The sequence below is a fragment of the Gavia stellata genome, chromosome Z (assembly GCF_030936135.1).
Source record: "Gavia stellata isolate bGavSte3 chromosome Z, bGavSte3.hap2, whole genome shotgun sequence".
In the NCBI taxonomy this organism is placed as follows: domain Eukaryota; kingdom Metazoa; phylum Chordata; class Aves; order Gaviiformes; family Gaviidae; genus Gavia; species Gavia stellata.
Window position 1 is genome coordinate 14,055,362 of NC_082637.1, and position 23,797 is coordinate 14,079,158.

Genomic DNA, 23,797 nt, shown 5'->3' on the forward strand with positions numbered 1-23,797 from the left:
TCTCACTTCTAATTTCTCATTTGCTTGCTGGCAGTCTATGACCAGCTTTTTCAATTGTGAAGTAACCTACCTCAAATTTAGCACAAGAGCGCGTGTATACACACACACACACTTTTAGTGTGGAGCACTAAATTTTACACATGGTAAAATGTTCATGTGGTAACTCCAAGCGTCTATAGTAACCCTGAGAGACAGCATTTTAAAAAAGCTCGCGTATTTTGCCAGCAGATAATACTATTTAAAAACATCTCTAAATTAACTGTTAATACTGAAAACCGGTTCTAAGTGTACAGTTCAGAGTAAACATACAGAACAAAAAAATAGGTCTTCAGCTAATGAAAGCTGTCTCTCCCTGCCTCTCAAATACAGCAACCAGACTTCAAACACTTCAACTCTTACAAATCTTTATCTCCTATTCCAAGTTATCATAGCAAAGTGATTATATTCTTGTCAGATTTTAACCTACTTTGATCCTGGAATCTTTCATTTATGTGAGCCCGGCTGTGTTGCTCTTGGCTTAGCTGCTGTTCATGTAAATCTACAGGTGTTGGGTTAATACCAGTTCCTTCAAGATACAGTCGGATTCTTTGCCGCCACTGCCACCTTAGAGAGGAGAAAGAAGTTGGTATCAGTAGCTGAAATATTCACTACAGAATTAGGTAGGATCAGAGAGTCTTCACTCTCAAAGCAGAGCATCTTAAGATTAAAAGTTAAATATATTCGAAGTCACATTTCAAGTTTTATAGCTTCCACTATAATTTCTAAATTTAGAAAGTTAATCACACTAAAATGTAAATACTTTACACTTACCAATTTGCTACCTAATGTTTTTTGTATGTGTAAAATAAGAGGACATTGGCCAAAAGTAGTCTACAAACATTATAGTTAACAACTCTTCTTTTTAGGCATTTGATCCTGACTTATGAATCCATGACTGATGCAATGATTTTGAGAACAAGCAGCTCTCAGGTATGTATATACAATACATGCTGTATTTTTACCATCTTTTGTTTGTATTTGTAGATGTCCAGAAAAGCAGCTCTATCCACCCCTTTATACATAAAGGCCACAAGTATCCTCTCATTTTAAGAATCTCTCCTAGCCTAGGAACTTCAGGATGTTTAAGAGGAATTCAAATGAAGAAAGAGAAGGATATAAAAAGCATTCTTCCTTAAGCTATTGCAACATTCAGATTTTTTACTTTTTCCTAGAGGAGGTATCAATTCCTTTTTCCTCTGACAGTTTAGAGATTATATACCACAAAATAGTAATAGTAGCTTTGATTAAGAAAGCAAATCACAAGAGAGCGTTATGGGCACATCTTTTCCCAGTTCATACTGTTGATACCCAGGTGACAGTAACCAGCTTACATGTTTCCTGAAATTAGAGCAAGGAAGACTTATGTTTTGTATCACTACATTACTAGTTTTTCCTCACTATCATCCTTGTAGAGTCTCACTCAACACATCCTTAGTATAATTACCTATCTGCCCTTAAATTCCAAGTATGGTTTTAGGTAGTCAGGCAGACAACATGCAGTGAGTATTATTATGCTAGTCTCCTTACAATACTCATGCTAGAACATGTCAAAACCCCTATAAAATTAGAAAATGTACCCCTATTATACCCCTATTCTGAGATCATGTTACACCATTGACCATCAAAAGAAGAAACATAGGTAGTCTGATACAGTTTGTCCTTTATAAATCAGTAAAGTTGGTTGTTTCATGGGACTGCAAGGTTAAGTGCTTACACAAATTGTTGCACTAAGTGGCTGACACTTCAAGAGTAAGGAGAAAAGACAATCCCCCTTTTCCAGTCTCTAGCACCCCACCGTCCTTATGCAACTCTGAGCCACTAGAAGGTCTTCCAGACGGGCTGATCCAGTCACCCAGCTATTTTAAAGTTTCCTTAGGGACAAATAAATCTGAGAACTGCCAAGTGAAACACCCGCTCAGGTCCTTGCTTAGGAATATCAGTTTCTATTACTCTGTAAAAACAACCAGGGAGATCCTTTCTGTTTCACTCTGGTGAAGCTTCAGCTCCGTAATGAGCAACAACAAAAGTGTCAGCAACAAAAATATAACATGGCATCCAACAAAACATTAGAAGTGCCTAGATTATCAAGGGAGGTCACCTGCACTAGCATAACCAGCTTTACCAAAGCAACTTAGCATGATGGAGAGTTAAAGGCTTCTAAGTCTCAGTATATGTGAGTTCAAAGTACCTTTTCATTTAGCAATACCTACTGAAACCACTTCAGTTATTTATAATCAATCCTGATGACTGTATTCAACTCATTTCAAAACTTTTCCATGGCACAAATACAGTTACACTTCAAGCTACAAACTAAATATGCTAGAAGTATAAACAAAACCCAATTGCAATATATTTTCATGTGAATGACTTACTTCTGTTTGACGGTTTGCCATCATAAAAGAATTCTGAAATGTTAATACACCACAGAACAATGTCTCTTTTTAAACAGTTATTAAAAAACTCTTTCCTAGTCTGTCCTTTAAAATTCAGCTTGCTTCCTGCTTAATTCAAGTGAGATTCTTCTATTTTAAGAATATCTAGCACTGAAAACATGAAGCTATCTTCAGCATAAAGAAAACCTTTGCCTTACACTAATCTGTTAACAAAATTTAGGCCGCTGTAACCTTAATCACCAAAACCCCAGATGCAACACAGTGACCATTTCCTAACTGTGTAGGCTTCATTAGCTTCTATTAGTATGGCCCATCACTGTACTACACATGCTTTCAAGCGTTAAAATATATAAACCAATATATGCTTTACAAGAACACAGTTCCTCATTTATGAATTTGCTAAGTCAGAAAAGAAAATCAATTATTGAAGGTCATAACAAAAGTCTTTTTGCTGAAACTGGCAGTCAGTTTTATCCTTTGTATTCCAATCTCACTCTTGACCACAAACCCATTTTTCAACATGGTAAACATCTACACAGAATTCACGATTTGAGGCATTCAGATTTTACTAAGCATCATCTGCTCCTTAGGAATTGCACATCATTAAGTATTTTCCAATCGTAATATGTTTTGGAAAATGAAAGATCAGTGAATCCTACCTGAACTCACCACGATAAAGCTTCTGTAGTGCTTCAGGAAATGAGTGTGTATATCTCACAGGCAAACATAAGTGACCCTCTGATCTGGTAGCAAAAAAGGACAATTAAAATGATAGTATAACTATTAAGATTTGGTACCTTTAAAAACCAAACCAAACCACAACAAACATCTCTTTTTACATAAAGCAATGCTACAGTTTGACCTTTATGAACCTGTACTATTCTTACATAATAGCACATCAGCAACAATACGCTCTTTCAGCTCCTTTTCAGTATGTGTGTGTGACATATGATACTTCTCCCACATTTCCCCTAAAAACTGGCTGTTCAGCTAGTAATCCTGCAGGAATATGTAGGAACTAATATAGTTCCTGTCACCATAGTTCTAGACAAGGAATTCAAACATAATAAACCTTGCAAATTAGAAAGAAAATTTCCTCCATTTACACTCAAGCTAGTGATACAAGACAGGTAAGTAACATGCCTAAGATCAAAAGACTCTCATGTCAAAGCCAGAAGACTAAACACTGCTCCCCTTTCATGAGTGATATTTGATAACTTGAAGGCACTTGTTATTTGAACCCTGCTATTCAGGCTTGATACTGTAGAATATCTATCCACAGCATTTGAAAAGTTTTGGAAGAGGAGTAAGGTATGGAAGGAATTAAGACTTTTGGCCACCACTTCCTAATCTACTAAGATTAAATTAACTGGTAATATCAAAAGCAGAAGCCTAAATCTGGAAATCTCAGCAGATGGAGCCTTAGTGATTTCTGAGTTTTACTTGCCATCCATTTGAAGGTTATACCAACCAGGCAGTACTAATACACTGCATCCACCTGCCCAAATCAATCTCATGGCTAGGTGGATGCAACTAGCATGGAGTTTTTAATAGGACAACTGAATGCCATTAATTAGCTGAGGAGACTGCGTCCTCTGAGGTATGACGTAGTTTACATGAAGAAACCAGAACAAGCTTCTTCATCTGAGGCCCTATCAGATTTCCAATAAGATTTGCCTTCTTCATAAAGAAACCCAGTTTCTCTGTGTTCAGCCACCACACTTAGTTGCTTTTGTTAAGTCCCTTTTCCTGTCTCCGTTCTATACTGCCATCTCCAGCCCCAAACTTCTGGTTAGGAATACAAGTTAACTAGCTGCAAGTGCTGTTACAGTGGTGTGTGAAAACAGCTGTGGCAGTTTAACACAGTCATTCTTATCCAATACTACTTAAAGTCCTCTCAGATAAGACAGGGTAACTCATTATGGAAACTCTTCTAATGAAACAGGTTCATTTGATATCTACAGTCCACTAAGACAGACATTTACGCTGCCAAATGCTACAGGCATGTCTCATGCATCATGAAAACAGGTGCATATTGTGCCTGACATTAAATAAAGCATTGCTTTCCCAAAAGTGTTTTTACCTTTCGGGATCAGTATTTACTCCAATAACTGGTTTAAATTTATCAAAGACCTTACTGGCTGCCAACAACATTGTACCATCACCTACAGAAAAAGGAAAACAAAAGTTAGTTTCACTTCACATTCTCGTATCCCAAACAAAATAGTTTCACATGTACTGCAGCATTACCACTACATGCTTTTATACCAACAACTGATCAGGTAAGCTGCCCAAAAATAAAATGGGACCACAAAACTACTGACACCTTTCAAAGCAGAGTACTGACAACTGAATTCAAGATGGCAAACGTGACTGGAAAAAGTACGACTTATCTGACAGCTATACATGCCCAGGCAACTGAATTTGGCAGAAGCAAGTTTGAAAAGAGATTTATGGAAATTTCTGTATGTTTATCAGCTGGTAAAAGAACTTCTTTAACAAAATAAATTTAGAAAGTATCACTAATCAAAGCCACAGGAGACAGGAAAAAATACCAAATTTTACTGTGAATCACATGAAAACAATGACTTTAGTCCATCTCTGTTGTTCTCCTACAAGGCACAATTTAAAGGTCTTATTTGGCCCCAAATAGGCACGCTTGGAAAAGAAGTCTTAGATAAAACTGCTGAAGTAGAAATCCTCAAGTGTCACTGGTTTCTTCAGATACTGATATTCTTTCCTATCTGTTAAACAGAAGCACAACTATAACCTGAATCAGTCTGTGCACCAAGATATAAGCTCTAAAAACCTCAGATGACATATCATTTCCCAGCTATTGGCACTTTAATCTCCAGATGACAGGAGTTCTTTGATATCTACAGGAGTATATTAGGGTGCTTCAGTAATGTACACATATCCATTGCTACCCATTCTGTGTGGTAACCTGTAGCTAAGGGCAAAGGGGACCAGTGAGGAGGAGAGAAAGGCAGAGCAGTGGTCAAGTCTAACTGCCACAGATGATTGAACATTATGTCAGAGCCCAGCAACACACTGCAGTATTTGCAGACATCACAAAAGTAACACTGAATGAACTGCTGCGATCCAATGTTAAAAAGAAACAGTCGCGTTAGTTGCTCTATTGGTTCATTTAAAAAGCTCACATCAGTGGCACAGGCTGCTCAGTAGTTGCATACTTTTACCTTTACCATCCAACTAGATACTCCAGTCACCGGAATTAAGTGTGAAAGCAAGACAGACAGTTTGAGCAAGGGGAGGAAAAGGTAGTACGCTAGTCTCCACCTCGCATACCAAAAGCCAAAGAGTAGGGTTTAGGGCTATGTGTAGTCACATGGCAGCAAGCATTTTTATCCTCTTTAGTTGAAAACTATAGTAAATTCCACAGTTTATACTGTTTTACACAAGACAATCACACATTTCCAAAGTGGCCATGCACTGGGATTCACTTCCTAGTGCTACAATTTTAGATACTAGCAGTAGAGAGGATGGTCACAACCACTGCATTTTGTCATATTTTCTGACAATTAGATAAGCAGGTTTTTTTCAAAATGTGCATACCTCCAGATGCTTCACATGCTGCAAAATACTTTTGAAAAATGTATCTATGAAAACATACTGAAACAAAGACTTCCCTTCCATAAAGTCGTACCTCCTGCTGATATAACAGCATCTGCCCACCGAACTGTCTCTTCATTATATTCTCGACGTTTAACAAGACGAACTTCTATCCTCTCGTTCCTATAAAGTGCAGAAAAAGCCTGAATGTGTCGTATATTGTTCCTTGTCACCTCCTTCTGAAAAACTGACGTGTAATTAAGGACTAATTACAGTGGTATTTGACTTACAAGCATTTGACACTCACCCAAATCCTTTACATCTTTTTCATTTGTTTTCAAGATAATAACACAGTGCGTTAGTTAACTGAACTAGTTCACATTACGATTGTTTCAGGAGTGACTGTTCATGTGCATCATCCTTTTTTCAGTATTCCTATTTTATTAGCGCTTGTAACGCAAAGCTTCCTTTCGTTTTTCTACACTATCCATGGATATTTGCGCTGTGTCTGAACATCCATACATTCTTACCGTAAACTGTCTACAACATGCTCCACATTTTTTGTATGAATGCGATGCCGCTCCAGCAGACCAGCATAGTTAGATCCCTTCAACGCAAGCTGTAAGACATAAATTGATGTTGTAGAAGTTAATCACTACAGTAAGCGCTCTTGAGTAATACAAACAGAGCTATTTTATCTCAGTAGAGACATGTGCTTTTATAAGCATTCCATTAATTACATCTTTATATACATTCCAGTCAGCTTACATTGACTAGTTCATTAAATGAGTTACATGGCCACAGGAGCCAAGAATCACAGACCTTTTAAGGGCTCTACACAAATATGCAAGCAAGTATGCTACACTGCCTTCTGTGCCACTTCAGACACTTTGCTTTCCCTGAATCTGCTAAGTAATTTAAAATCTAGGTAACTCTAATAAAATAATTATACTAACTATACTCCTGTCATGTGCTAAAAGCACCCAAACAGTTAGCTAATTACGTTAAGAGTTATAAACATTGTGCTATAGAGAAAGAGGACAACACAAAAAAACAATAGGAATTATAATTAAAAAAACAGGAATCTTAAATACCTAGAGCATTAACCTTCAAATTGTATTTGAGCTAAAATGGAAGACTGCCAAGTGCTGCCAAAGGTGACATTTCCCCTGCGTCAAAAAACTTAAGGACAATCTACCTACTACCTTTGATACTGTCCCCTGGATTATAGACCAGATTTTTCAAACAAATTCACATCAATAACAAGACAAACAGTACTTAGCAGCTGCATTCTACCATCATTCTTCTTGGAAGCCAGAGAATTTAAATACTTAATCTTGACACACTCTTTAGACCATGGAAACATTCTGCAGTTCATATAGAGACTCTTACGAGCAGACAGGTGAGACTGCTGGCTGAAGATTAGATTTTTTTGCAACAGGTTTCTGTGTCAGTAATTCAGTCACCATCTGTATGCAGTCATTCTTCACCTCACTTAGTGTGCTCATCTGGGGCTGGTACGGCCAAATACATGTTTGCATGGAGATTAAGCAAGTAAAAGAGGGTGAAAAGGATGTTAAGCAAAAGGAGTTTAAAAATACATTCATAACGAAAGTGATCCTGCTTTGAGCAGCAGGCTAGACTAGATGACCTCCTGAGGCTCCTTCTAGCCTGAATTACTCTACAATTATACTGACATTGCTTCCTTTTCCCCGACCAGTTAAAACCAATTTACCAGCACAGAAACAGAACTTATCCTAGAGTTCGTGTAGAGAAATTAATCTGTGCCAGAAGTTTTGAACAGGAACTTCCAGCAATTTATTCAAGCGCCTTTACTCAAAGTTGCACATCCTTCCAAGAGAAAGCGGTGCCAGGCAGCCACATCTAATCCCATTTCCATAGAGACTCCCACACCACAGAACTCCACAGCGAAGGGGGAAGGACGGGCAGGATATGACAATTACAGTTAACTGCAATCCAGTACCTAACAAATGCAATTTTTCTTCATCTGACACCCGTCGATGTCAAGAAATCCAACCATGAGCTAAGCACAAAGACAGACTCGGCACTGAAAAAATTACAGAAAAGAATGGAATTGGCCACTCTGGAACTGCATCCCTGTCCTGCTCAGTGCGTTTACAATCAGCGATTAACTTGCAGGAATGAAATCTTCAGGTGGTCTTACAGCTGGGATCAGGAAACCACCTCCCACAGAGGGGCTCCTAGACTTTGCCTGGATGCCACCAACAGCACTACGGGCAGACAGTGGGAGTAGCTGCCAGCTGTGCTTGGTCACACACACAGAAAGCATGTGGGGGATCAGAAAACATCCAGACAAAGCTTTCAGGTCATTGTTACAAAGCTTGTTAGTACTGGTTTTCTGGGGTACGAGGTATTATGCCCCATTAATTGCCTCACATGCTGAAACATGCTGCGATTTTCAATCGCAGGTTTGAAGCATAAATTGACCTTGCTTTACCACCAGAAAGAACAAGAAATCCACAGCAAATAACCTCAAAAAAATCAACTGTATTACTAAAATCAGGGTTCCCATTCATGCTTCCTCTAGAAACATCTGCTGTGAATGAAACACGAGCACCTGACAAGCAGACTGCTGCTGCAGCATACATTTTTCAGGCTGCTATTTCCACAGGCTATAACTTCCACACACAACAGAAACTGCAAACTGCATCTTGCAAATTTATGTACTTCATTTACTTGTCCAATTTGTCAGCATGCTATCTTTCAACTTGGTCAAAGACAGCTTTTATCTCAGAACAATGACAGCATAGTGAATCTCAGTGTGGTCACTTGCAGGCTTTTGAGCCACCAACATCAGTGGTGAGCCTACAGCTAACATTTCATTGGCATTACTAGCAAGGACAGGTATGGGTAGTGTCATTGTTGTGGAAAAGAGTCTGTTCTGTAACTTGCATTTGCCTTAGGTGTGTTAAATAATTTCATCAACAGCTTCAGAAAGCAGAGGAGGATGCTCAGCAAATAAGCTGCCAGCATCCTGAGGACTGGCTGAACAATTTCCATGGATGCTTCTACTCTTGTTAAGAGTATCACTGCAGAACAGGTATCTAACACATAGAGGTCTCCTCTTTGAATTTAGCTCTAGGACAAGAAAGCAGGTATCACCAAGCAAGAAGATAAATGAAAAGTTAGGGCCTTGAGTTTAAATGGCAAAGCTACATCTACGGAGTTAATGAATCATCCTAATTTGCAAAAGGCTCCAGAGATTAAAACAGCCTGCTCATGGCTAGTGTCATCCCTCTAGCTCAGAGACAAATAACTCACAAGTTCATTCATCTAAGAACTCACAAAGGGACAGCCTTCCTGAGCCTAACCACAGCCAAGTACCTCAAACAGGAATGCTGATCATCAGCTGCTTTTCATGGGACTACTCCAAAGGACCAGAGAAGTGCCTACAGTCCTTGTGGTCAGAGGCCACAGAATCACAGAGTGGCTGAGGTAGAAAGGGAGCTCTGGAGGTCATCTGGTCCAACCCCCCTGCTCAAGCAGGGCCACCTGGAGCCGCTTGCCCAGGAGTATGTCCAGGTGATTTTAGGAGATCTTCACAGATGGAGCCTCCACCACCTCTCTGGGCCACCTGTCCCTGTGCTCAGTCACCCCCACAGCGAAAAAGTGTCTCCCAGTGTTCAGACAGACCTTCCTATACTTGAGTTTGTGCCCACTGCCTCTGTCCTACCTCATATCCAGGACCTGAATACCATACTAAAACTATGACAAATGCTGCTTCTTAAAGGAGCTCTGCACCAAGGATAAAGAATAAGACAAACTGAGACCACCATCTCCTTTTTTACTTTAAAGAGCTGAAGGCAAAGATGAGACAGTCCAGTCACTGTATGCAAAGAGCCCGGGAGGAACCTGTGACGTACAGAAAACTCCAGACTGCAGGATGGGGGTTTTCTGACTGATTGGACTGGCCCACAAACCCACGCCAGGCTTGGGTCTTACCAACCAACCCCTCAAAAAGGCCTGTAGGTTTTAGCTTAGTGAAGACAACTTGTCAATTCTTCTTCCTTTGGAGGAGGCTCTGATTTACAATTGTCACAGTGGCCCTTCCAAAAGGAAAGGATTTGACAGGCCACTCTCCACTTTCAACATCCGAGAGCAAGTCTGACAGTCTTACCGAGCAGGTAACTTTATACCAAGTATTGACATTCTTTGCTAAAATGTGAAAAAACTACTATTATGACAGACCCATGTTGAGTTTATTCAGTATTTCAAGCTATATGGAGTAGCAATTTGATCTGAGTATCAAGTCTACCTGAAGAAAAATGGAGTTATACCAAACGCCCAATAACATTTATGTCAGTAACTTTGTGTAAGGTAGTTTCTTCAGGTTTTCTTTTTTAACATCCTCATTAAGACTTAAATGAAGTAAAACAGCAGAGCTCTGATGTTTTACAGGAAAAAATTCTCATCCAAAGTAATCCTTCTACTTCATTTTACCACTAACCTTTTTATGAAAAGTCATTTCCTTCCATGGAATAAGCAGCTATGTTTGGCCCATGAAACTGACAAAAACCTTATAAAATTGAAAAAAATCTGAACTAAGTGTCATACAGTAGTAGTATGTACTCCTGCAAAACTCACCCACACTAACATAGAAAACCTAAAAGATTACGAAGAATGTTAAGAAGCCTGCCAGTACAGCACAAGGAGTACACTTCAAAACACAAAACATTTAAACCTAGCGATATTCTTCCAGAAATTGCCGGACTGCAGACTGACTTCCTAGACGTGGGCTAGAAAATAGAAACGCTATTCCTACAGAGCTCAGGATCTTCAAACTGGAGTATGCTTGGCATTTCTTGGTGTTGAAGTTGTAAAAGCCTACGTGAGGGGCCACACAGCAGTCTGGAGCCCTGCACTGCAGGTTAAGTAATTTCTCCCAGCTTTTATCTGGAAAGATCAATAAGAGCAAAGGAAACTGAAAAGTACTGATGAACCGAGGTTATCAGCTATGGGTCTATAAACGCACAAGAAACATGGCATTTGCCGAGTCCCACTTGCTGAGGCTACTGCAACAGGAAAAAATAAGGGTAAAATGTACAGGAAATGTTGCCTGAGAGCACAATGGTAGTCTGCTACAGATGGCATCACTGGAAGTACCCAAAAGCAGAAGCAATCATGGAGAGTGGGAAGAAACAACAAGCGTGACTGTAGACCTATTAATCTGGCCTCAATAGCATGCAAGATGGTAAAATAAAGTGCATGAACATATAAATGACAGCTATTCTAGCTAAAAGTGTATTAGCATATGAAAACAGGGACTAACTGGCCAAAAAGACATTCAGGCATAGCTTCAGTAGTGTTCTTAAACCTCACAACAGAGACACAAAGCAGGCTTCCAGAAGAGCTTGCACTGGAAAACACCCTCAGGGGACCAGAACGTCTTCTATGATGGAGTTATTTTTCCTTAGGAGCCTGAAGGAGAAAAGGTCTAGACCGAATGCCTAAAAAAAGTTCTTCTCATATCTTCTGGCCTGATCCTTTTTTAATGAAAGGATAATTTTTCACAGAGGTCCTTTAACACTCATTTAGGCAACAGACATTTGCTTGACTGCCTTCCTTCTGGAGTCTCAGCTACCACTGACAAGTCTCACGCCACTTGGTTTCAACTGTGGGTCTGCTGTCCTTGAGCAATGCCGGCCCTTGAGGAACAATGCTGCACGAGGACATGGCTTGAAGCCACAAATACAGAAGCAACACAAAGCCAAGCAACATCTGAATACCCACTGTTGTCTACATATGTGGCTTATGATCCTTGATTTAGAGAATGGGGAAAAGAAAAGCCATAGCCAAGTCTTACTAGCATTGCTAACCTAAGCATGAGGATAAAATAGTATGCTCTCTCAAGACAATAATGTGAACGTTGTCCAGAGTGAAACTGTGAACTGAGCACCTTCTACATCTCATCCTAGTACACTAACAGGAACTTTTCAGATGCATTTTGGCTATATATGAATATATAAAAAATATATTCATATTCCCATTACTATGCTTACCCTGAATTTACAGCACTAACCTTCATGTTGCCTTAAACCACCACTGCACCAGGATGGAGTTAATGCCTCGGTGTTTTATGACTGTTGCTCTTCAGGAGTTAAATTAAATGTATGACCAGAAGCAAAACAAACAAAGCATAGATCTAGAAATGATTACTCTCTCAAATTTCCACAATGAACTTGGCCACACATGGACCCCAGCGGGAAAACAAGAACAGATCACTGCTTTCCAATCTACCAAACTTCTACAGAAAGAACTACCAAACATGGATTTAGAGAGCAACAGCTAAACACAGAAGTTTTAATTTTAACCTGAAGAGGAAAATACTATGAATGCTGTATGCATAATCATCTAACCATTTCTAAGCAGAGTACAGCACTATTAAAAGTTCTGTATTTTCAGAAATTGTGTTTCTAGATTAATCACATCTCCCAAGTATAGACAAAGTTAGTGCGCTCGGTTTCAAAAGAAACAAGCGTTTATTTTGACAGGAATATGGAAAAAATGTTTTTCCAAAAGTGTTAAGTTTTGAACTAGAAACAGCTTTGAATATAGTATGTCCTTCAAATAACACACTCCTCTTAGCTTCCCTGACAAGTAAGCAACACTGACTCAAAATCTGCTTAAGTACCAAAGTCAAAGACTGGCAATCTATAGTTGCATACGAGTAATTTTCCTATGTTCTAGTGTTAGTGTTAACTACTAGTTAAGTTAAATCTTCATCTGTCATGCTAAAAACAAATCCAGTTTTCCTCACAGAAAACTTTCTGATTTCTCAAGAGCTCCAACAACATATTAAGCTTTCCTATTTCATAATGCAAAAATAATCCACATACAAATAAGTGGGATTAAAGCATGATTGAGCTTCTGAGTCTTAGATAATAAGGACAAAAGAGACAAAAATAAACTGAGCAGTTAGCCGTGGCAGAATCTGCCCTGTAGAAATCTGCACCTTGGAGACACATTTCAAGTGCTCCACAGAAAAGGGTCTGCTGGAAGCACAACCACGGCTACCTTGAACCACAACCCTGAGTCTTCAGTGAGTTTTCCAGTATCAGCTGGAACTGATGGGGGAGTTGAATTTGGTGGTTGTATACAACAGATGTCCAGGTTTGGATTATGACATCAACCTTCACAGGAAGTATAGGACAGCATGCCCACCCTCAGTTTCTTCTAACTAGAGAAGAATTATCAAGACAAGTATCATTTACGAGCTTAAATTGCTGTATTTGTACTAATGACAGCAAGTTTGCAGATGACACCAAGCTGAGTTGTATGGTTGATACTCTAGAAGGAAGGGATGCCATCCAGGGGCACCTGGACAGGCTAGAGAGGTGAGCTCATGCAAAACTCATGACGTTCAACAAGGCCAAATGCAAAGTCCTGCACCTGGGTCAGGGCAACCCTCGGTATCAATACAGGCTGAGGGATGAAGGGATTGAGAGCAGCCCTGCTGAGAAGGACTTGGGGGTTCCTAGTAGACAAAAAGGTGGACATGAGCCAGCAATGTGCACTCGCAACCCAGAAGCCAACCGTATCCTGGACTGCATCAAAAGAAGGGTGGCCAGCAGGTCGAGGGAGGTGATTTTGCCCTTCTGTTCCGCTCCGGTGAGACCCCACCTGGAGTACTGCATCCAGCTCCGGAGTCCTCAGCACAGGAGAGACATGGACCTGTTGGAGCGGGTCCAGAGGAGGGCCACAAAAATGATCAGAGGGATGGAACACCTCTCCTATGGGGACAGGCTGAGAGAGTTGGGGTTGTTCACCCTGGAGAAGAGAAGGCTCCGGGGAGACCTTACAGCAGCCTCCCAGTACTTAAAGAGAGCCTACAGGAAAGATGGGGAGGAACTCTTTATCAGGGACTGTAGTGATAAGACAAAGGGTAATGGTTTTAGACTCAAAGAGAGTAGATTTAGATTAGATATTGGGAAGAAATTGTTTACTGTGAGGGTGGTGAGACACATGCCCCCTCCCTGGAAGTGTTCAAGGCCAGGTTGGACAGGGCTTCAAGCAATCTGACCTAGTGGAAGGTGTCCCTGCCCACAGCAGGGAGGTTGGAACCAGATGACCTTTTAGGTCCCTTCCAACCCAAACAGTTCTATGATTCTGTGACTTTACTTTCAGAAGTTGCTTGACTTAAACTTCTCAAACCTCGTAAAAGGGGAAGTGTGTTCTCCTACTTGCTTTTGCACTAGTAACACTAAATACATCAAGTCTGATCTTACATGGGTTTGCTAGAGAAAGAAGTTAGATGGTAAGGTCACCACATTTGGGGAAAAAAAAGTAAAATTCAAGTCTTTCTTGAAAAATTCCAGGCTCACTGAATTGAAATTATGTATCAATTGATACTTTGTATCAGTCAGGGCAGGTTTCAGCAGACTCACGCTTGTGGTACTCGTGGATTAACCCATTTTGGGACACCCGGCTCTTTCAGGGACCTGTAGCCCAGCTCATGCAGACCAGCAGAAGTTCTCTGAAGCCCTCTCTGAAGTAAACCTGAGAACCAGTTTCACTGAGCAGCGGCAGGCAGGTCCGGGGTGAACTTAAAATGCATTTGTTTCAGATAATTCAATAGTTAAAAAATGCAATCCACAAACTCAATGCATTGTTTACAGGATGGCTTACAGCATTTGCCTTAGCTGAAGTAGCAGAGAAACCCCGCAGCTTCCCGAAACAAAGCCCTACTTAGAATCAGCATCAGATTTAAGTTCTCTATAAAGCTTTAAACACGAATCAAGTCTTCAATTACAAACCACTGCTGAGTTGCAAGCGGCAGGCATTAAGCCCGGTTCCTCCTCCCTTCCCAATCTGGGTTATTAGATATTATACAGGCCATTAACTGCTTGCCTATAAAAAAGTGTGGTAGGTTAACCAATGCAGTAGGTCAGTACCTACCATAAAAGAAAAGCAGTAGCCTGGTCCTACCTGACCAGCACTCTTGCCCATCAACTGTGGACTGACGTACTAACCAGCTGTCAATTGCTCAGAATTGTTCCTAATATTGTTCCTGGCCATTTGCTAGGTTTCTACCTGTTCACCACATCACTCCCCATGCTGCAGAAGCCCAGTGGGCTGCTTTAGCTAGAAAATTTTTTTCCTTGTACTTCCCTCACTGTTTTCTGCAGCAACTTAGACCCCTCACTTCCATTAAATAATCACAGCAGCCTTTCAAACGCTGCCTTTATATCTGCTATAAAGCAAGGAATATGAAGTGTTTTGCATATTGTAGCATTTTGTATGCCATTACTTCTGTAGCAGCTGACTTCAATAATTTCTTCACTTGGTAAGTGAATCTGGCAACACTACGCTCCTGAAGCTTCACAGAAATGCTGCTTTGGGGCAAGAGTTTGATCTACACATGAACAAAAGTAAAAATGCCATAAACTGTTTTCTAATTCTTCATCTACCACATCAAAGTATTATTGTCATTTTAACCACAGCTGAAGAATACACAGAGTGGTTTGTAATTCAAAGGCTAACGCAGAACAAATTGTCATGTTAACTACAAACAGAGCAGTAACTACTTTCTGCACTAACAGGTTTCTAGAAACCCAGTGCAATCCAGGCAATTCAATCATTCAGTTCTCATTAATTCAGCAGGACACCAACATAATGCTAAGTACTTAAAAACAATATTAAAATCACTTCCAAAAGACAGCCTTTTTCAGCTCTGTTAAGTATCAGATGCTTGGTGAGATAGTCCACAAAGTTGAATTTAGGTACACTGAAATGCCCTACTTTTACATCTTTTTGCTATGTATGACTGAGTATACTTGGATGGTGTGCTGGAAAAAACAAATGCTATGGAAAAAGGAATTACTACATCCTATTTGGTTCCATCCTTTTCCAGACTCCCTTTATGACAGAACAACAACGTAGAAGGAACTTTTAAATAAAGCAAATGCAACTGAAGTTACTTAACATTGATGCAAGTATATCAAATTTCAAAGGTAAAGATAAACAAATGCACACTGTGACTGTGTAACTTGAAAAACATTTATACCTATCTCAGTTTCCAGCGGACTAGCTTGAATATATTATTTCTGGAAAAAACATGTCTTTAGCTTTATATAATCTTGGTGTACTATAACCTCTGTCTTGAATTCTGTATGCTTCAAATTCAGTAGATGGAGATAGTATTTTTTCCCCTCTTTTCAGGGTGAGGTAGAGCGAAGTACAATCCTACCAGTTTTTAAATACTTTATGTGCTCCCTAGAAGAGCATCTACTGAGACAATTCACATTATAAAATAAGCAGAGATGGGTAGTCTGAATTCAACAGAACAATGAAAAGCTTCACAGTACCAATTCATGCATTAAATAAGTTTCTATGTAAAGATACTGCCTTCAAATGTACCACTGTACATTTGGATCCACAAGAGAACATAGGAGCAAATACTCTAATACTTACTGCTTTTTAGAACAGCTCAACTTTTTTTCCACAAAAAAATTAAAACACATTTTTTGAAGACTGCTGAATTATCTGATTTCATTTTAAAATCAGAATTCAGTTGAACTTTGAAGTTTGCATATTACTTTTTCCTTCTGCTACCTTCCTTGCACCTGTAAAAATCCTAGTGTTTTGAAAATATTTGAGTAACATTTTCTAAATAAAGTTCTACTGGATCACAGGCATCTGGATTCAAGTGCAGTTCTCTAAAACAGAAATCTAAGAATGAAATAGCTGGCTGGTTTCCAAAAGCCTACCTTGGGGTGGTGGTGTGACATTCACAAACCTGAAACACTAGTACTTAGGAAACATAATTCAAAAGTGATACTAAAAAAAAAATAAATGTATCTTTCACCATTTGACGTAAAAGAAGATAAAGATTTTTTCCTGTAATTAAAATAAACATTAATCACCTATCAAGTTACAGGTAAAATAGCACATTTCTTCCAAGAGTGAATTTTCTAAAAAACACGAAAACTTTAATGTGCAGCTTATTAACAGCTGATGCTGTAAGCATCTAAATTAGAAACTGGGGGGGGACAGGGGTCATGTTCTTCTACACACAGACCCACCACCACCCTCCACAGTTCTGTGGAGTTTGTTTTGGTGCACAAGAACATACGAGCTCCAGCTGAAGCTCTCCTACCTGTGGGGAGACACTCCTTCCCTCCTCCCTGACCAGCCCTGCTCAGTATGTTGGTGCCCTATGCTGAAGATGAGTTCACATCATGCCTCTTTTAGGGGAGGCAATATCCTGCTAACAGGTTACCTTTTCTCTACCCAGATACCAGTTTTCAGGAAACGTCCCATTTCTGAGATGACCACCCCTGCCAATTTATTGCAGCGGTCCAAAAGAGCCCCAGCTTGTTCCAAACCTCCAACTCCTTGCTCTCCCTTCCCACTCCAAATAAAGACACATAAACCAGCCACAACAGAGTATCAGCTGTGGTCCACACTGAATCATCTTCCTCCAATTAAGACCAAAATGAACACAACTTTTCATCTGACAAGGCATTTTCAAAAGTAATTCAAACTGCGTATGAAGTATGTTTGGACAGCTAAATTGTTCATCTTCCCTAAATACCTTCCAGTAGCAAGAAGTCGACAGCTGCATCTCAACTGTGCTATCAAACAAAAAAACAGGACTCAGGAAATTAGCTTTATCTACTACTGAGATATTAAATCCTCTTAGTTTACATAAGGACAACGGCAACGCTTGCTCTGCGTGAGTTTGCAGAGAGTGAAATAAACAGTCAGGACATAGAGCAGCCTTCAGCATTAGTTGACTGGATCATTCATTTTTGTAACCAGCCATATTTAGATGCCAATCCCAATAACCAGGCCAGAAGAAATTCAAATTGCTGTCACTTCTGATAAGCAAACTGCTTGTAGGGACTTAGGAAAATGACTAGTATTTTTATTTAACTTAAAGCTGGTAACTGCAAATATTAGAAATCAGTCTCTTTAAATCTCAGGAAGGCAAACAAAATTACTCCTTGTGTGATTTGATGCACAGAATTCACTGATGCAACACTTAAAAAAGTGCTGGGTCATTTTGGGGCATTTTTCTCTCCTGGTATTAGAAGAGAAATATCTCTTTTTTATATGTCTCTAATCTCCCTTCTAAACTAAAGACTCTGAAAACCTCCCCTGTACAACAGTGTTCAGAGCGCTTAATTACATTTTTCAGAATAGTTCAGAATCAGAATACTAATCATGATAGTCAGATGTGCTTAGGTACAGTTATGAACAGATTTAAAAAGACCCACTCATAAGTGTTTAAGAGTATCTGCTGCAAGAAGGAGCAAGCACGCATAACATGTATGTAGAGATGCAATGAAAGACTTAATCCTTCACAGATCTACTAAACACTCTTTCAAGCATTTGCCCTTGCTCTCCATCTCTCCCCCACCTGTTCTGTGCTTCTGCTGTCTGGACTGGTTCTTCACCTCTACCGTCTCTGTTTGCACAAAGAACTCGGGAATCGTGACCTTGCAGCTTCAACTTCGCAACATTTAAGTGTTTGTATAGTACAACTCACTTGATGTGTCCAAAAGAAAGGCCACGGAAGTATTTAGACCACAGCTGCTCAGGGCCTCTCTTGCATATTACAAGTGTCAGCCAGCCAGCTTCGATTCTTTGATATTCTGCCTCTGGGAGTATACTGTGATTTATATAGTATATAATATATATGATATATGCTATGATCTATATCATATGCCAATGATTCATCTTCAGCGTCCTTAAATAAGGAACAAATCCCATCTAATTAATGCAGCGTCACTTCTGCATTAAGTGACTTACTGCATTTTCTGTCTTAATGCAACAGCTAAGTTCAGGTCTGCTCTCCTGTCTCGGTGATCAGGCACAACTACTTAAGCCCACGATGATCATTATTTGTGCTATACTAAAATCCAAAGCTTCCCAGCAGAGACACCAGTTATCTTCTAGGAACTTGCAAACATCTCTTCTACTCACAACCAGTAGGCAAACAAGCCCAGGTACGGCTTCTCCAATCTAAGCCTCCAACATTGCCTTGAAATTGAATCTCTGTATTTCAGACAGCCAGCGTCGGGACATCTGAAGATCCGTGACAGATGACAACAGCACCGGGCTCCTCCGCTAGTACGGGCTCCCTCACGCCGCGATGCTGCCACACCACAAGCCAGCTCTAAGGTGACCTGAGTTTGAGCCACCGCTATGTAACACAATCCCCACCACCTCCCCGTCTGCGTTAGCTAGCAGCTTACAGCGTCAGGAGAGCCAAACCCTTCCGATGCACTTTTGCTTTCGCTCTTTGCTGCTACCCCAGCAGCAGGCTTTCGTGTGAGCCTCGACTCCCACCCCTCCTTCTGTGCAGCCGTTCGGTGTGACTGAGCTCCCACACCGGATTCATGACCGCTTCAATTCACAACCGTCAGGATAAACTGAGCATCACCCTGGGCAGCAGCAGCAGGGACTCGTTGTACATCCAAGGGCAGTGTCTGGCCTCATTTCTCGGAGACCGACAGCCTTGGGACCAGCTTCTGACGTGTCCCCAGGAGAAGCAGAGACACAGGGAGCACAGCGTGCAGCTAACCTCAGGAAGCAAAACACATCATGTTCCCAAGCTGCCCGCAAAGGATGCAGCACAGAGGGGGAAGGACACTTTGCAGCAATCACTCTGCTAAGAAGGGATCTCTGTCCACAACAGAGAGGGTAAGAGTCTCCTGAACCGTCACCTAACATATTTACTGAGGCTGCCATTAGCTCAAAGTTTGAGGAAAAAATATGAGACCAGAGTCACAGCAGAATGTAAATACAGAAGTTTTTACAGATCAGCTAAAAAATTCGAGCAGCAGGCAGTAAGGAGAATTCCTTCCCTTTCTTATTTCCCGTTTCAAAAATATAATTCTGGAAGAGCATTTCAGAGTGTTCTCGCACAAATCTTTGTATTCCCACCCATATGGCAAAAGCCAAACTTAATATTGCCATACACAGTTAGGCAAGTTAGGCTTTGTCTACCTGGCGACACTATGAGTTTTATTGCTGCAATTCCTCACATGGAGGTATTTTCAGGGGAAAGATAGATTAAAAAAAGCACCAGTCCTAGAATAAAAGTTCTAGAATTCTCCCAAATATGGAGAATTATCTTATACCTGTACATTTCTCCAAAAGGACAAACTCTAAAGCATTTCTGTAACTACTGCTATCAGATGCTCTGCGTTCACAGTTACTTTTTTTAAAATGCATCTTCAGACTGATACAGCTCACCGATCGCACAAAACATGCATTCTTGGGAGAACAGAAACTGCAGCTATCCCTACATTCTGTCGACAGCACCTTTAGAGATGTGCACTGCTCACTAACCGATTCACTGTCCCAGTCCTGCCTGTACATAAGCGGTCAGGGAAAGGTGACCAAACACGCCATTTTGTTTTTCTTGGTTTTAGCTGCGCACTGAGGACATCCTGATTCTCTATACTTAACAGCAAGAAATGCTTCCTCAAAAGAAGCTTAAATGAAGACAGAAAAGCAGTCTGACAGATGAACTGTGACAGACATTGCTTTTCCATAGCCACCATATAAAAGGAAGTATGGGGACACCTCAGCAACAGGAACCTACATGCAGGTGAGAATGAGAACACAGGCTGATGTTTCCACATTAAACTTGGTGCCATATGAAATTTGACTAGAGAGCTTTACAAAAATATGTAAGAATGTTTGGACAGGAGTTCCATAGGAGGTGGATGACCAACTGAACTACGCAGAAAAATGTAAGAACTATCTTGCTTTAGATTCTGTAGTTTTAATCCTCGTGCTTTACAAAGCAAGGCTATGCAACCCTAGCATTTGTGCCTGCTACCTAAGTTAAGCACATCTGCAAGTTTAATCCAAGCATTGCAGATGAATAGAGGTCTAAAATATTTCCAGCTGTAAGAGACCAAAGACTAGACAGACCTAAATTAATGGTCTTATTCGGAACAAAGACGATATTACAAGCTCATGACCTGGTCTGCACAGACTGCTGGCAACCAAAGTAACTCCAGCAGGTACTATGCTTTAACCCACTGGTGGCAGATGAGCACTGGAAGGAGACAGTCACAGGCTATACGGAGGATAGGATGGGGTCACTCGGCTCGGTGGAGGTGAAGAGACTCGACACTGGGTGCACGTATCGACTCTTAGAGATACCTGGTTTCCTTAGTATACCTTCATTAATGGAACAACCACCTGTTTTTGCACTGAATGTTTCTTAAAGACCAAAGAAAAAGTCTTTTCTAAAAACTGTAGCCAGACAGGTGGATGTGAATGAGAGATTTGGCTCTTTAGCTGGAGGAGTTGTTAGAAAAATACCTGAAGGATGAAAAGAGGAAGCAACGCAGGGATGTGGAGCAAAGGAGCAGGAGGAACTGAAAATGAGTCCTCTCGAAGTCTCAGAGGGCATTTTCACAACATAGTGCCTTCCTCGGCATGCACTTCCCTGATATAGTCTTTCCTTTAGACGCTGCAAGAAAAAAGCTGCAGCTTGCTGAAGGCTGCTGGAATCGCTCCGAGGATAAAACCCAAACACGCTTACTACACAAATCCCTCGGTAACTTGCAATAGATGCATGAAGGGCGGGTGAGCGGCGCTGCCCGTAGCCCCTCTCCCCGGCTACGGCGGCGGCCGGCGCCGCTCGCCAGCTCAGAGTGGGGCTCACGGGCCCGGGGAGGCGGCGGGACGGGCACAGCCGCCCGGCAGCGGCCGAGCGCGGGCAGTGGCCGCGCCCCCGCCGGCACCGGCTCAGGACGAGGGGCAGCCCCAGGCCCACTCCGGCCACCCCGGCCCGGCGGGCCCCCCCCGAGCCCGGGCACCGCCTTGGTAACCCCTCAAGCCTCCCCGCGCCCGGCCGCGTCCCCACAGCCCGGCCCCGCCGCGACGCCGGCGGCAGCGCCCGGGGAGGCCGGCACCGCCGCCCCCTCCCGCCGCTCACCAGCTGCTTGAGGTCCTCCTCGGAGAGCCCGGCGTAGCGGTACCGCTGCTGCTCGAACTCGTACCGCGTCGTCTTCACCACCACCGCCACCCGCGACGGCCGGAACCCGCCGCCCGCCGCCCCCAGCCCGCCGCAGCCCCGCCGCCGCGGCGCGCACGGCCCGGGCCCCGCCGCCGCCGCCCGCCCCGCCGCCGCGCAGCGAGCGGCGGGGCTCAGCCCGCGGAGGGCGAAGAGGCGCCGGCGGGCGCCGCCGAGCAGCGGCAGCCCCGGCAGAGCGGAGGAAGCCCCCGCCGCCCGCTGGCAGAGCAGCGGGGAAGGGCGGGCGGCCGCCCGGCTGGCGAGGCAGAAGTAGCCGTAGCGGAAGCCCCGCGCGGAGGACATCGCCCGGGCTTGCTCCCCGCCCGGGGCGGGAGCCTGCGGCCGGCGGGCGGGAGGGAGCAGCGCTGCCCGGCGGCGGCTGCCCCCGCTCTGAGGCGGCCTCCGCGCCCGGGCAGCGCTCGACACACATGGCACGGCCGCGCCGCGGCGCCCCGCCCCTCCCCGCGCGCAGCCGCCGCCTCCACCAATACGGAAGAGCGCAGCTGGACACCCACCCTTCGCGGGGGCGGGGCAGGAGCGGTGGGGACCGCTCCCTTGCCGGGCCCGGCGCCCCGTGCGCATGCGCCCGCCTCGACCAACCGCGCCGGCCCGAAGACGGGAAGGCGGGGACAGCGCGTGGGGAGCTCTCGCCCTCCCGCGCCTTGGGAGCATGAGTTGCGCGTGCGCAGGGCGCGCAGGCTCTGCCTCACCCCCTCCCCTCGGCGGCCCCACCTCCGGCCCCGGCGGGCGGGACGGGCCTGGAGGCACGTAGGCCGGCGCGCGGCCTGCGCGCACTTGGCGCCGCCGGCGGCCGTGAGGGGCTGGGTCCCCGCGGCCGGGCTGCCTCGGCGCCCCCGCCCCAAAGGGACAGCTCCTGTGTCCCTCGCGGCCGTGGGCTCGGCCCCTTTCTGTGCTGAGGGTTTGTAAAACAAAGCCAGTTGCGTCCTCTGTGTTAGCTGACGGCGACAGGAGTTGGGACTGAGCAGCGTGTGGGCCTCGGTGAGGTGCCTCGCCGGGAAGCGGGCTTGCTTCCTTCTTAAACTTGGCTGAGGAAAAGGACTTCGAAAGTTACCAAAAAAACAGGTTCTTTGTTTTAAAAGGACTAAATGCTGTGTTTTGTGAGCATCTGATGGGAAAGACGTGGTTTGAGAAGTGCCATCTCATGACTACTCTGGTTTTATTACATTTGTCACAGTGTGGGGCGGGAGGAGGGAGGGTGGTGGAAGCAGCAGGCTGGGGACAAGGCCTGCCAGCGCGTCTGAGTCTGCGTTTTGCGAGCCCAGGTAAAAAAAAAAAGGAAGTAATTGATCCTGAGTGCCTTTTTAATACGGTAAGCAAGCTATCTAGAAATACTGTGGGGGTTTTACATCATCATTAATAACTGCCTTTTCAGGTGTTGAATTTCACAGACGCTACTTCTGCACTGAATGCCTCATTTATGCGCGTTTTTGTCATCACTCACCTTTCCCTGGGGGAAGTCACGTCTTCTCGCTGTGGGGAGAGACTGAAGCAGCGGCTTTTACCTGCCAGCGCAGCACCCTTCTGCAGTGCTTTGCTAACAGAGTCTTGAGAAACGGGAGTAGCTAAAGCCTTTCAGGTCTCCCCTACTCCTGTATAACAATGCAAAAGGTCCTTGCAGTCTTTACTGATGGGTAGGAGGATTTTCTATCTGCTGATTAGCTTAGCCTTGAAGGAAACTACCACAAACCAGATTACCAGGAGAGTAATTAAACACAACTAATTCCCTTGCTAACCAGAAAATGCCTCA

At 43.1% G+C, this 23,797-nt stretch overlaps 1 protein-coding gene across 1 annotated transcript in view; it reads right to left on the bottom strand.

Annotated features, from left to right (window-relative positions):
* NADK2 (NAD kinase 2, mitochondrial) overlaps nt 1–22,332 on the bottom strand; it is a 31,378-nt gene extending 9,046 nt beyond the window's left edge. The window contains exons 1-6 of the mRNA XM_059833397.1: nt 21,952–22,332; nt 6,536–6,624; nt 6,100–6,188; nt 4,516–4,597; nt 3,092–3,175; nt 467–603 (exon numbers count right to left, since the gene is read on the bottom strand). Of these exons, the coding sequence (XP_059689380.1) occupies nt 467–603; nt 3,092–3,175; nt 4,516–4,597; nt 6,100–6,188; nt 6,536–6,624; nt 21,952–22,332 (862 nt within the window). The remainder of the gene's footprint in view (nt 1–466; nt 604–3,091; nt 3,176–4,515; nt 4,598–6,099; nt 6,189–6,535; nt 6,625–21,951) is intronic.
* Nucleotides 22,333–23,797: the final 1,465 nt, after the last annotated feature.